We start from the raw sequence: 15,019 nt of genomic DNA on the forward strand, positions 1-15,019 counted from the left end.
GAGAGAGAGAGAGAGACTAAAAACGTAGGCTGTAGGAGAGAGAAAGACTAAAACGCAGGAAAAACCAGCAGTAGCAGTCAGCATGCTAAAATCAGCTCCCAATAGTGTGTGATAGGTTGGAAACAGACACTAGACTGTTGTAGACAGCAATGGCCAGCTTGGACCACGATGTCCTCCGCGTCCGGGGTGTCAGCAACAAGCTGAAATACCTGAAATATGCAAAAACGAGATTATTTTTTGAATGGAGAGTGATCAACAATAGTCGCTCTGTTGTAAAGAGTTGCAAACTGGGGGTGCAAGGCTGGAAATAGCAAATGCAGGAGGGAGTAGTCGCCAGTTATGATATTGATACAGCGGAAGAAGAAGAGAAGTGGATGCCGAATCTACCACTAGTCTTTGCCTTCAATGGAGTGGAGGATCTTTGCCACTGTTTGAATAGATCCGGCTCTGATACCATGTTAAAAGATGACGTACCAGCGAGACAGTAGGGTTTGCGGGGAGGAACACAGAGTGAACTCGGGAAACATGGAGAAGAGAAGAGAGAAGAAACTCTGATGAATGGAATGATGAAGTTCTGAATCATGGAGTGAATGCGATACAAGGGAACAAGGGTGCCGTAGCACAAGGAAGATGATGAAGATAGCCACGAACCACGAATTGCAATGTTCTCCTGAAGGGGTGTGAGGGCAGTGTAGAGGTTGGAGAGAAGAGGTGACAGACTGAATAAATCAACTGTAAAGAATGAGTGAGAGTGTGGCCTATAAATAGGCACAGTCAGTCTAGGGTGGCACCCCTTTTTGGGGCTGCAAACCCTAAACACAAATCCTAAACGCAAAATGGAGAAACGCAAAAACGAAAACTACGGGTGAAGGGTGAAGGGTTTCTCAACATCCGGTAGCTCCACGATCCAAGGTGCAAGCTCAAGCAAGCTTGATCCCAAGCTCCAAGCTCCAAGCTCCATGTTCCATTGCTGCGGGCGAGACAAGAGAAGAGAAGAAGAAGAGAGGAGAAGATGGAGAGTTTCTCCACCACGGTCCCTCACCTCACACACTTACTCCCTCGCTCCCTCACACTCCCTCTCTTACACACAAGCTTAATCAAGCAAGAAGAAAAAGAAGAAGAAGAGGAGAGGTGGTTTTGGCCACATACAAGAATGAGCTTCTTCATTCACTTTTTGTCTTTTATACAAGCACTAATCCCCTTTGGCACCCATCCATTTTTTACATGACCAGCCATTTTAGTGTAGGTTCTCTTTTCCTATTCCCTTCCTATTTACATTGTGCCTTCAACCATGCCTGTCTACATTTGCAAATTGCCCTGGATAGAGCATGGCGCTCTCTTATAAAAATTTAGAGTGCACCTTTGCATTTAGAATGTACCTTTCCTCTTTTGCACTTGCCCTGAACTTTTAATGTTGTCCTTGCACTTTTGGCATTTTTTCCTCCTATTTTTTTAGTCAGGCCGTCTTTTTCCGCTTTGCCCTGCGTCTTTTTAATTTCTTTTTTACTTCTTTGCACTGGGGTTAACACCAGTCTTGCCATAGATGTGGCATGTAGACTCATCACTCCTTGGCTTTATCTTGCTTGAACTTCTCGTCCTTAAACTGAAATCCTTGAACCCGAAACTATTCTAGACACTAACTTTATGACCACTAGAACTGGCCGTAGATACTCTAGATATTTGGTTAATTTTAAAAATCATCATGTTGAAGAGGCCCAATGGATGCATGCCCGAGACCTAAGTGCTTATCTCTTACTGCTCGTTTCACATTGAGCTAATAGCAATTGAGGTTAATTGCTATCCCACCCCGGGGGTATGATGCCAGGAGGCATATTCCATGGTGGATTCCGTGAGGTTTTGTAGTGGATTCCATAAAACTATATTTATTTGCCGGGGCTTGTACACAAAGTGGATTCCTTCTGCAAGAAGTTGACAGGGACGCCTATCCTTTTCGAGCATCATGTTAATTTAATGTGTACGTGGGTGACTCCACAGCAGGTGATTCCGCAAAATACATATTTAAATTAATGGACGTTTATGAGTTTAGAGTGCACTCGTATTAAATTAAGGTTACGAGAGAGTTTAAACCTATTTATTTATTTTGTAGCTGAAGACTGCTAGAAATTCACTTTTGTCGTTTTAATTTTATTAGTTTCTAACAATTGTAAATGCTTCAGTTGATGTGTAGAATAGGCGCGGCGGTGGCATTGGGAAGCAATAGGCAATAACATGTATTCAAATTATCTAGAAGAAATTATCATTTTTTATAGGTGCGCGTCTTATTATTAAAGGCATGGTGCTAATATTTATTTAGGCATACTTATTTATTGAAGCGCTTGATAAATATTTATTATTTTTTATGTGCATGGAAGCACAAGTTTTAGCCTGTTGTTTATAGCAGACTGTGCACAGTTTCCAGCCCCTGATCAGTGGTACATTGTTGCGTTTACCACTAAACTCTCTCGAACCGCTCCCTGTTTCAGGGTTTCCTTTGAACTCTCTCAAACCGCTCCTTGTTTTTAGGGTTTTACTGTAAAAGAGCATTTTTTAGTGTGTTTTGGGGTTGTTTAAGAGGCTAATCAGCAAGTAATGCATGTTTTAGCTCAACACCCCCTATTAGGCCCAAAACTGAACCGAAAGGCTAGGCCAGCCATTGTGATGTTTAGTGACCCCAAGGTGTTTCACCCCAAAGCAGCCAGGGCATCGGACAAAGGGTGCACGGCAGTTGCCTAGTGGCTTACCAAGACTACAAATGATTATCTTACCAAAGGAATCCAAGTAGTCACCCTAGAGAGGACAGGGCATCGGACAAAGGGTGCACGTCGGCTGCCCAATGGCCTACTAAGCCCTACAAAGGCGGATGGAACTACATGGAACTTTTTTTTTTGTTGAAATAAGTGAGGTAAATTTTGATGGGATGCGACCGATTGAGTAATAGTGACCTAGAAGACCAGAGTAGGGAGGGTACACCGAACACATCACAAAACAAAACAAGCTAACCCATCCACTCAAGGTGTTGATGACGAGGAAAAATAGGTGATGAGGTATCCATGTGATGGAGAATGGTGGTGTGGTAACAACCGTTGTTGGTGGAAACAGCTTAGGATCCGCTCAAGTGGTGCTGTGCATAATGAGATGCAAAGTGTGCTACGTGTTGAAGAATTCTCACGCAACAGGTGCCACTTGGACAGTGTCCCTCTTGGGGAAATTGTTCACTTGTCCAAGCGCCCTAGTACAAAGATGATGAAATTATGTAATGCAAAGGGTAAGGTACAAAAGGGGGAAGAAGCCGATGTCAAAGACAAAGTGCTGAAGCCTGCTGTAGAATACCAAGGAGGGTAGAAATCCCCCTCTCAACTTGGATGTAGATGCCGAAGAAGAAAGAGCAGCCTGATGTCGGTCCTCGTATGGTGCTGAGAGCCATAAGGAATGAAAGAAGAGGAAGTGGATGAAGCACCCTGTTAGAAGAGCAAGGTAGAAGTCACCGCCATGATAGCATCAAGAGAGATACTGCACGATCTGTCTCGGGAGGGGAAATCGCCATGCTGGAAGAAGAGCAAGCACTCTGAGGATGATGAAACCATGAAAGAAATGGTGTGCATCTCCATGTCTCTAGCCCAAATAGGACCAAAGCAATTTGCAAGTTAGCCCTATACTAAAAGAGGAAATCTTGCAAAAGAGATGAGAATCTGCAAACACAGAGGTTAGTGGTGAGATGCTTCAAAGCAAAACATAATAGAAAGAAAATCTAACTCTAAATAAATGCAATGAATGTGTGAGTAAATACAGCGGAAGACAAAATAATGAAAAAGCTAAGGACAATGAATCCTATGGGCTCAACTCTAAGAGTGCGAAAAATGAATCCTAGACTGACCTAGGATATCCGAAAAGACTTAGAGACATGCAAGTCTAAGAAGATGGCTACCATCGCGTACGTCCAGTAGCAGGGCTCTACTAGGGGAATGCTTGACGAGGTGGGGAGGAAGGTGAGATAGATACATGAAGTGCAATGGGATCAGAACCTGCAGACCAATCAGCCAATCCCTCAGGGTAGTGAAAGAGATGGGCTGCTGAGGCTGTACTTGAGCCACATGTCCAGGAGCAACAATGGATGTTGAAGGAGCGGATGAAGCAAGAGCGGAAGGCGTAGCCCCATTGGACTGTACAGTCGCAACAGTCTACTGAGGCTTTTTAGGTGGAAGACCTTGGGCCTTGAAGTGACACTCCTCGTCCACATGGCCTGATCTCTGTGTGTTCTCAATGCAAACCCTAGCAGTTTTCTTCACATGGTTCTTGCCACTGGTGGTTTTCCCTCTCGAAGAAGAGGCAACCAACCCCCTTTGCTCTAAATAAGGCTGGGATGAGGATTTCTCGTGGACTTGATTATGCAGCCTCGCGTAACGCAAGAACTGGTAGTCAAACTTGTAGAAGGTTGGCAATCTAGGTTGGGAGATGATGTGTTGAATGAAATTGAAGTACTTTTCGGGCAACTTATTCAAGAAGAATGTAACTTGATCGTCATCTGACTTTGGAGAGCTAGTAGTGGTGAACTCGGCAAGTAACCGCCTATATTCAGCTAGCTTGACTTTTAGATCATCCCCTTCTTTAATAGAGAACTCTTGAAGCTCAAAAGTCGAGATTGATGTGCCGAGTACGATCACGAGCCACATAGTGGTCGAGAAGGTGACTCCAACACTCTGACGCGAGCGGGAAGTGTTGCAACTGAGAGTGAAACTCAGGAAGCAATCCCTGCATCAGCTCAATATTGATTGTGGCATTGCGGGCTTTCCATTGACGGATGTAATCAGGGTGAGCTAGTCAAGGGTCCGGCATAGGCTTGAGACCATTGATGAGGTCCCAAAGACCCTAAGACTCAAGCACTTGTTGCATAAAATTAGACCAAGTGGTGAAATTTGACCCGTTAAAACGTGTCTTATCCGTGAAGGTATTCTTGGCTATTGCAACAAGAGTGGTAGTGCTTGGAGATGGATAGTGTGAAAAATTGTAGTGGGGGTAGGGTGGGGGAGTGGAGTACACTTGGGAATGGACCCCAGAGTGCCCACCAGACATGCGGATAGCGTGCAAGGTGGATCCATAGGTAGGGATGGGCTGATTAGGCATGGGCATGGTAGCCACATGAGAAACCCAAGGATGTGGGATGGGAACACGGGGAGCATAAGATGGGAATCCCTGCGTAGGTGTAACCCAAGGAGAGTGCGAAGATGCACCATAAGCTGAGGATGGAAACCCCTGTGTATGAGTGGTCATGTGAGATGTGAAGTTGGGGATAGTGAGGGGGATTTCCATCACAGCCGACCTAGGAGGTATGAGTGTGCTCATTTGCTGAACGGTGAGATGCACTGTATGAAAGGGTGGCATTCCCCCTAACGAAGTACCATGGTGCAAAGAGGTAGAGAATGGGGTGAAGGAAAAGGTGCTAGGAGCGGAGATGGAAGATCCAACCCCTAGGGTGTGTGATACAGATGTGGAGTATAATCCAAGGTTTTGGAAAGATGATTAGAGGTGATCGAGGTGTGATATAGAAGCGGGTGGGATGGGAGGGAAGTGAGAAGTGTGTATGATATGCTCAAATGAAACAGAAGCTGTAGATGTACTTGGATTGCGTCTGCTTCGTGAGCCCCCTCTATTGAAGTTCTCATACGCAAAGCCATCCGGATCCTGTACCTCAAAAGAAGAAACAGGCAAGGGTTTCGATTCATGCAACACAAAAGAATTGTACAAACCTGACATTGGACGTGACTGAGATGATGAAGATGGATCGCCGGACGTTCCGAATGTCGTATGTCCTCCATGATCGGAGAGATGGCCAGCCTCACCAACCGGTCCGGATGTGGTAGCAAAACTAGTAGGAAGGCTGCAAACATCACCGTACTTGTTGCGATAGTCCTCCTCAAAGTTCTCCTTTGTCATGTTAATGAAATTTGGAATAGGGGTAGAAGAAGGTGAAGGTGAAAGTGCAGTGTCGTCCTTCTCACTGAGTCCATAATGCTGTCTCAGGGTCTCCAATGATGGAGAAGCTTGATAAGACATCATAGGAACTGGAGAAGAGGGTGTTTGGAACATTGTGATTCGGTTACGAGTTGTATTGTGTGCCTTGCACAAAGACTAGCTCTCCACAATATCCGCAGGATACTCTTTATAAGAGCACCAGCTCTGATACCATGTGAAATGCACAGTGTGCTGCAAACAACAGGCTGAAAAAGTGTTTCATGTGGCTGGCGATGACTGGATGATCAGATCGTAGTAGATGATGATGTCGCCAGCAACTGACGTCAGCATGGACGAAGGCACCAGCAGCAGGAGCAAACATGGATGGAGTGGTAGCAGTCTCGAGGGCTGGACAGCCACGTGGGAGGAGGCTGATGGCTGAAATCTGCACATGGAGTGAGAAACCTGCACAGATGGAATGAGGTTGAATGGGGGCAGCTTGCCTATTTATAGATGTGGAAGGGTGCCCCAAAAATTAGGGTTTCCACTAAACTCTCTCGAACCGCTCCCCATTTTAGGGTTTCCATTGAACTCTCTTGAACTGCTCCTTGTTTTAGGGTTTTACTCTAAAAGAGTATTTTTTACTGTGTTTTGGGGCTGTTTAAGAGGCTAATTAGCAAGTAATGCATGTTTTAGCTCAACAAAGTGAACATGCGGTCAACTGTACTTCTTTTTGCACCAACCTGTACTTATCATTAAAGTCTTCTATAAAATAACATTTGCATTAAATTAAACCTGTAGCCCTTGCTATACCATTTGGCCAACAGACATTAAATTCTTTGTGATGCATGGCACATGTAATACATTTGATGGACTCTTTCTTTGACCATTGGGTGGATGAATCATCACTTGTTTGTACATAACTTGGATTTTGTAAATCCTACATCTTTTCAAACCATCAAACATGGTTGGTTATATGATTAGATGTACTTGAATCAACATACTATACATCATCATGTGTTTTATTTCTTGTAACAACATTCATCACATGTTGCATAATAAATAGATGCTCATTTTTGTCTTCATTTTGTCATGAAGACAATGCATAGTTTTCTTGGTGCAATTTACCATTGTGATATCATCATTCTTAGCATAACACTAGGTTGAAATATAACTTATTTTGCCGCAATAATGACAAACAATACTAGAATTACTAGAATCTCTGTTTTGCCATGCACCTCTTCATCTAGAGTTCCACTTGCCTCTTAAGTTTCCACGGCCTCTTGAAACTTGCATTTCATTGAACTGATGATTTAACTTGTTTTGTTGGTTATTACCAGCTTGAAGAGGATTTGCCACGTTTCCTTCTTGAACTTGAGTAAAATACTTGGACTTGTTTATGACTTCTTTCATATGATCTCTGCATGTTGATCTCTTCAGTGATCATGAGAAAAACCAACTCATCAAAAATCGAAAATGGCTTTTGTGCATACACAAAAGTGACAAGTGATTTCTAAGCCTTCTCATTATTAAGACCACCTAAAGTAAATGAAACCAAATCATCATCATCAAGCATTGGATCGACAGTCACTAAGGCATCTGTAGATTGCAATACTTTTTATCTTCCAAACATACTCATTTACATATATATTTTCTTTCTTTAAGGTATCCAACTCTTGCTTGAGTTGAATCTTCTATGCCTTTGTATTTACTGAAAACATATTTTCGAAGATTGTCTAAGTTGCATGTGAAGTTTCTACATTTTTGATATGTTCCAATATAATTATCAATGATTGCAGATAGCCAATACATCGCCTTTTGGTCTTTTGCATTCCATTTTTTCTAAAACTTTAACTCTTTTGCAGTTCGCAAGATTACATAGCTGTGGCTTCTTTTCTTCACTTAAAACAAACTCATAGAGGCATTTTCCAATAAGAAAGTGTCACACGAACCTTCCATGATGGGTAGTTGTTCTTGTTCAGCTTCTCAATGATGGAGTTTTTAGTGTTGTCTGCCATTATTACAAAATTGATACAAAACAGTAAGTCAGTCTTTTGCAACCTTTTATAACAAGTGCACAATAATATATTAAGTAGTCTTTTTCATTGATTGTCCAATAGTACATGTAATTTGCAACCTGTTAGCAGATAGAACTTATGTTTGCTTTTAAAAAAACACCTCAAAATTACAATTTTGAAATTTGCAACTTGTGCATCCACTTTCGATCGGCACAATAGAAATCACAGTATACCTTGAAATTGTTGTCCGCAACCTTGCGGGTTTAAAACGAGGCCTGACATAGTATCAGGTGGCCAAAAAAGCAACTTCTCTCACACTCAAATCTCATAGCAATTTGAGATTTTTGCTCTGCCCTGCTTCCGATGTTTGCACAAATACTATCCAAGAGAAAGAGTGGAAGAATGGGAGGGTTTCTTACCCATTGCTTGCGTGCTTTGCTTCTTCTTTTTCACTTCAGCCTTCAAAACCAGCCTCTCTCAATGGTGTTGCTTTGATATCATGTTACGAATCATATGGTGGGGGCACTTGCTTGAGTTGTTGTGCCAAACATACACCATATACACAAGAGGAAGCTCACTCAAGAATACAATAAGAGAGATGGAGACCAAAACTTTTTTTTTTTTGTTGGTTTGTTTTTCTTTTTCTTCTTTTACACAATACAATGTTCACAAGATATAGATAAGATACAACATAAAGGAAAATGGTCTACAAGTCCATAGTTGCTAGGAGTTTCGGAAACGGCGAAACAAAAATATGTTTCGGAGTCGTGAAATGGAGTTTCGGCCTTGGTTCAAAATGGAAAAATGAGAATCCAAGAAATATAGGTATAAAAATAAAAATATATAGTCATAAATATAACTAAAAATATACGATAGAGTAACCACACCTATTAGTTGAACTTTTTCATCAAAACACTTAAATTCCTCAACAATATAACGTTAGAACTTAGAAAAGAATCGAGATTTGACAAGTTTAAAGTATACACGAGTCATGATTCAATTCAAGACAGTAAATTGTACAACATTAGAAATGTGTTTTGTAAGTTTCTTTCAAGAGGGGGTAAAATAAGAAGCGCAGGTTTTTTATATAGGTTTTTAAAAATAGCTTTAACTAGGGAAAGAGGTTTTAAACCTCTAGGGAACTCTCTCTCAAACAAAGAAAGGCCAATCAAGCTTGAGTGATAATACATGAGAGTCAATTGAGAATAGTACGTTACATATCCATGATTCATTATTGACTTATGTCAAAGTTAGCAAGTTATACTATGGTTCAGACATCAAACATTATGATTTATACATATTACACAAAGAAAATTGAAATAAACATGTAAATAGCTCATGTACAATATGGACCGCGTCAAGTTGCAACATCATGATTCTCATTTTAAAATAACCTGGCAAAATGTCAAAATCTAGAATGAATCATAATATATAATAAATAACTCGTAAATTAGACTAAAGTTGTATGATAATCAAGTCTCAAGACAAGAATGGAATCTAGATACTAGATTGACAGAGTCCAATCACTAAACAAAATTTCATAAGAGTAAGTCTATCATCCAAAATCTTGAGTCCTCACGAGTCATTACTCATCATCATGATCAAGTTTAACATTTTCCAGTAGTTTTTATAACATAATCCATGTTTTTGGGTCCCTCCTTAAAAAAAAAAACCCCACGTTTTTACTATCAGAAACTTCTCTTACATTAAGAAGTGTTTCGTAAGTTTGAAACTTAAAGAAACACATTTCTTTGCTGCTATGTCTCCACGAGTCCACTTACTAAAATAATCTTGCAACCCCTTTTCAAGCTCCCCACTTGCATATTGATTCTCGCTGTGCCAAAGAGGATGCAAGCAATGTGCAACAACATGGATTGGTTTATGAAACCACTGCTATCTCCTGTTCCATACTATATGAATGTCTTGCTCTCTATAACATATATAAAAGTTAACTTGTTATCCACATAGCAATATACATTATGAATCATGATAGATCATAGATTCATACATATCTCGAGACAAGAATGAATGGTTAGTGATTCACTTCCTTATCTCGAGACAAGAAGATATTTTTGTCAAGCATCTCTCCAATCAGAGCTATGTACTGGAGTATTGCCCTTCATATCAGTGATTCTCAAAGAGTGTATAAATGGGAGTCAAAAATTTTACCAATGCAGTTGCATTCTCCCAACAGGCCTCATCCATGACATTTTTGATAAATGTCAAAGCCTTAGGTTGCTCCCTCTCATTCCATGCAACCCACTCTCTAGAGACAATTGTCCTTAAGAAGCCTTGAGGGACTCTAACAAGTCTCTCCACAACAATAAAAATGTAAGCGAGGTGAGTGGTTGATGGCTTCAAAAGATCCAAATGATTGTTTGCTCTAAAAATGGCATGCACTCTAGGTCTCTTTGTCACAAACTTTGTAGTGATGGGGAGTGCGAGGATTGAGACACACAAGGATTGTTAGTAGCAGAGAGAGACAGAGAGAGAGAGCAGAGTAGTGGAGAGAGTGAACACGGTTTTTGGGTACAATGACGAGTGTACCACTTTAGGTTTATATATATATATATATATATATATATATATATATATATATATGAAAGTACAAGTGCTACGGGTGTGTTCATACCCGTGCACATATAAAAGAGTACGATGGCCCTTTATCCCCAACAACCTCCCATCCAAAGGCAATGTGCCTTAAGAGGAGAAAAGAATTAGCTAAGTCTAGGTATGTATAAAGTTGAAATACATATATCTATCCAACTCCTATCATTTGTCGGCAATGAGCAAACCGCTCTACTGGGAGACCCTTCGTGAGAAGGTCTGTAGGATTATTATCTGTATGCACTTTACAAGCTCAATGCTCTTGCTGTCAAGTACATCTCTAATGAAGTGGTACTTCACGTATATGTGCTTCGTCTTTGCATGAAAGATGGGATTCCGTGCTAGCATGATAGCACTTTGACTATCACAATGGAGAATATGTAACTCTGTAATGCCAAGCTCTCCCACGAGACGTGAAAGCCATAAAGTCTCCTTGCATTCCTCAATGGCAGCCACATACTTTGCCGCTGTAGTAGACAATGCAACACACTTGTGTAGCCTGGAGATCCAAGAGATTGCTTCTCCTATGAAGTTAAACACATACCCAGAAATGGACTTTTTGCAATCCACATGACCAACATAGTCTGCATTCGTAATGGAGAACATGTAACTCTGTAATGCCAAGCTCTCCCACCAGATGTGAAAGCCATAAAGTCTCCTTGCATTCCTCAATGGCAGCCACATACTCTGCCTCTGTAGCAGACAATGCAACACACTTTTGTAGCCTAGAGATCCAAGAGATTGCTCCTCCTGTGAAGGTAAACACATACCCAGAAATGGACTTTCTGCAATCCGCATGACCAGCATAGTCTGCATCCGTAAAGCCAACAACAAATGCCTTTTGCTTTCCAAAGTAGATGCACAACTCCTTTGTGCCTTTGAGGTATCTCATAATACCTTTCATTGCTTCCCAATGCTTTTTAGTAAGTAGGTCTGTAGGGTTGTATTCCGGAATACAATGTAGTGGATTTTCGGGACTGAGGAGGTCCGTAGGGTTTTTTCCCGGAATACAATGTAGTGGCTCATTATCATGGGCAATAGCTGGCTGATAATTTCTAGCATTATTTTCTGCATTTGTAGGTTCATTTACAGGAGGTATTTGTTGCTGTACAACGGGCACATTTTGCTGTCCAAAAGGTATTTCTTCCCGGAATACAACCCTACGGACCTCCTCAGTCTTTTCGGGCTGTTTATGCATGCGATCTTCCTGGAAGATAACATCATTGCTGCGTACTATTTTCCTTTTCTCGGAATCCGATAATCTATACCCCATTTCACCCTCGTCACCATATCCTAGGAAAATGCATTTTCAGGACTTTGGCTCAAGTTTGTTACGTTTTTCTTTATGAATGTGCACAAAAGTCTCGCAGCCAAACACTTTCAAGTGAGCATATGAAGGTGGCTTTCCCGACCACGCTTCTTGGGGAACCCCCCGCCCCCCCCTCTCAAAGACCTGTTTGGTGACCGATTTATCAAGTGTATGGATGTCATTATAGCCTCTGCCCAAAAGCCATGGGATAATGCAGCATGAGACATCATTGTACGGGCCTTATCCTGTACGGTCCGATTCATACGCTCTGCAACGCCATTGGGGTGGATTATGAGGGGTAGTGAGCTTCCTCTTTATCCCTTTGTTGTCACAAAATGCCTGAAAGGCCTCGGACACATATTCCCCACCATTGTCAGGGCGAAGACACTTGAGTGTCTTATCAGTTTGATTTTCAACCAAAACCAAGAATTTTTAAAACTTGTCAAGCACTTTATCCTTGTTACGAATAGGGTAAACCCATACCTTCCATGTAGCATCATCGACAAAGGTGACAAAATATTTCTTTTCCCCTAAAGATAATCCTGGCATTTGACATACATCGGAATGTACTAACTCTAGAGGAGAAGATTTCAGTGAAAGAGACTTTTTATGAGACGTTCGTGCATGTTTACCATAAACACAATGATCACAATGCTCAAAATCAGCATAACGAAGACAAGGCAAGTAACCGAAATGAGAAAATACTTTCATTCCAGTTTGACTTATGTGTCCCAACTGGCCATGCCACAAAGAAACACTTGGCTGCTCGGTCACGGCAACAATATGGTGACTCACACTAGATACATGGTGAGGATACAAGGTATCACTTTTACAACCTCTGGCAATCACTCTAGATCCCTTATAGATCTTCCAGTTTCCATCTCCAAAGGTGGTATGTAATCCATCGTCATCTAGCTACCCTGTGCTAATCAAGCTTTTCTTGAGCTGAGGTACATGCCGTACATGCTGAAGTGTGAAGACAGAGCCATGTTGAAACTGCAACTGCACACTTCCAATATCTGCAATGTCACATGTGTAGTTGTCCCCAAGATGGACAACACCATGTCGACCCCTTGTATAGGCAGAGAACCACTCATGATGAGGGTGACACGAAAGGAAGCACCTGAATTGAGAATCCAGGTATGCATATTATCATCTATATCTGCAAGTAAAGCATGTGCACCAAAGTGTGAAGAGACAAAGAGTACGTCATTCCCACTGTCACTGTCACGAGTGACTACATTCACCTCTTCAATTTTGACGCTGCTCTTCTTAGGTTGACCCTCTTTCTTCTCTTCCTTGCTATCATCTGTCTTCTTGCCCTTTCTTTTCTCTTTCTTCCATTTGTAGCAGTCACATTTAAAGTGACCCTTCTTGCCACAATGATGGCATTCAACGTCTTTGCCACGTGATTTAGTGCGTCCCTTGTTATCAGATTTGCCTTTCTGCTATGATCTGCCCCTAGTATGCAAAGCACTGGAAGACTTACTGGATGCATTGTTCTGCTAATTCATTTCTTCCATGAGTAGAGCACTCTCTACATCAGCATACAAAAGCATCGCATTAGAATTTCTCATAGCAGTCCTGAATGTATCCCAACTCTCTGGCAAAGTGCAAAGCAAGAACGTAGCCTTAAATTCTTCATCAATCATTAACTTCAAGGCAACCAACTGGCTGAAAATGGTGTTAAACTCACTCAAGTGAGTAGACATTGTTGTACCCTCTTTCATATGCAAATCCATAAGCTTTTTTAACCAGTAAACTTTGCTTGCAATACTCTTTTGGGCATACAGTTCTTCTAGTCGAGTCCAAATAGCATAGGCAAAATCCAAACCTTCAATGTTAAAGAGCAAGGCATCAGAAATCGATAGCTCGATGGTTGAGCATGCAAGCTCATTTAACTCATCCTAGTCTTCCTATTCAATATCTGCGGGTTTTGCCCCTTTGGTCTTAATTGGCCTTGCCTGCTTCTTTTGCAATAGGATATTATAGCACTGTTTTTGCCAGACTGCAAAGTTATGTGCTCCTTCAAGCTTCTTAATGTGCATTAGATGACTGCTGTCATTGCTGCCAGCCATGATTTTCAGCCCAAATGTGACCAAAAAGTTCAGCAAATGCAGGCCTAAACTATGACACGAGTGACCAAGGTATAAAAAGTACCAACAAGCAATAAATAACCAGGTAAAAGCAGAAATGTCAGATCTGCAAATAAATTTTTAGAAGCACTAAACCTTGTTCTACAGCACTCCACAACTGATTATAGCTGTTCCAAGGACAAATACATCACATTACATGAAATGTCCCAAATTTAGCTGCAATATCTGTTGTACATGCACCCGCACCCACGGGTACAAAATTTGACATGCACGGTCAAAAGCCCCAAAGTTTTTGTGCTCAAAGTATAGAATAGGCCAATTTTGCCAAAATAGAGCAATTTCAACAAAACCCCCAAAAATAGAGCAATTTCAACAAAACCCCCAAATTTTTCCAAGTGCTAGATGTCCAAATTGCATGGAATTAAATCCGCACGTACAGAAAATGACCAAATGGTGCACAAATTTTGACCAAACAGCAAAAGTCCCAAATTCTACTGGGTCCAATGTGCATCAATGTCGAGAAGTTGTGTAAATTTCAGCCCAATTCTTGCATGTACATGAAAAGCCCCAAATGTCGGAGGCAAAATGTCATAAATTCATGCAATTTTTGAGACAAATATCACTATTGTGTCTTGTTGCTTCAAATTTGGACAAATCCCCAATTTTTTTCGGGTTTGGTGTCCACAAATTTCATTGAAATTGCAGAAATTTCACTGAAATGTGAAAAAATCCCAAAATTTAACAGGCAATTGTGCAATGATTTTGCAATTTCTGAGTTAGATTGTCCACTTTTGTATTAAAATCCCCAAATCCAGGAAAAGCCCCAAATTTTTGAGGAGCAAATGTGCACAGATTTGTATTCTGTGCTTGTACGCGCGAATGTCCGGTAGGGAAAGGAAAGGAAACCTCCTTTTTTTTCTTTTAAATAAAAAAAAAAGAAAAACGTTGACTGTCAGGTTCGTGTTGGCTTGCCTGGTCATGGCCCTCACGTGTGACCTATCAGATGCCCGCTGAAGCCCATCCCGTCCGATCGCGCGCTG

At 41.3% G+C, this 15,019-nt stretch overlaps 1 protein-coding gene across 3 annotated transcripts in view; it reads left to right on the forward strand.

The window, feature by feature from the left end:
* The window catches only part of LOC148032335 (antitermination NusB domain-containing protein), a 95,999-nt gene that overhangs the window by 78,013 nt on the left and 2,967 nt on the right, over window positions 1-15,019 (forward strand). Inside the window, exon 7 of one of the 3 annotated variants that reach the window (XM_087682964.1) lies at window positions 2,178-2,270. The exons of the other annotated variants lie outside the window; for them this stretch is intronic. Within the exon in view, the coding sequence (XP_087539090.1) occupies window positions 2,178-2,228 (51 nt within the window). The 3' untranslated portion in view covers window positions 2,229-2,270. The remainder of the gene's footprint in view (window positions 1-2,177; window positions 2,271-15,019) is intronic. 3 annotated transcript variants of the gene reach the window in all.

The sequence above is a fragment of the Lygodium microphyllum genome, chromosome 8 (assembly GCF_053477565.2).
Source record: "Lygodium microphyllum isolate KBCC chromosome 8, Lygodium_microphyllum_v1.1.10, whole genome shotgun sequence".
Classification (NCBI taxonomy): Eukaryota; Viridiplantae; Streptophyta; class Polypodiopsida; order Schizaeales; family Lygodiaceae; genus Lygodium; species Lygodium microphyllum.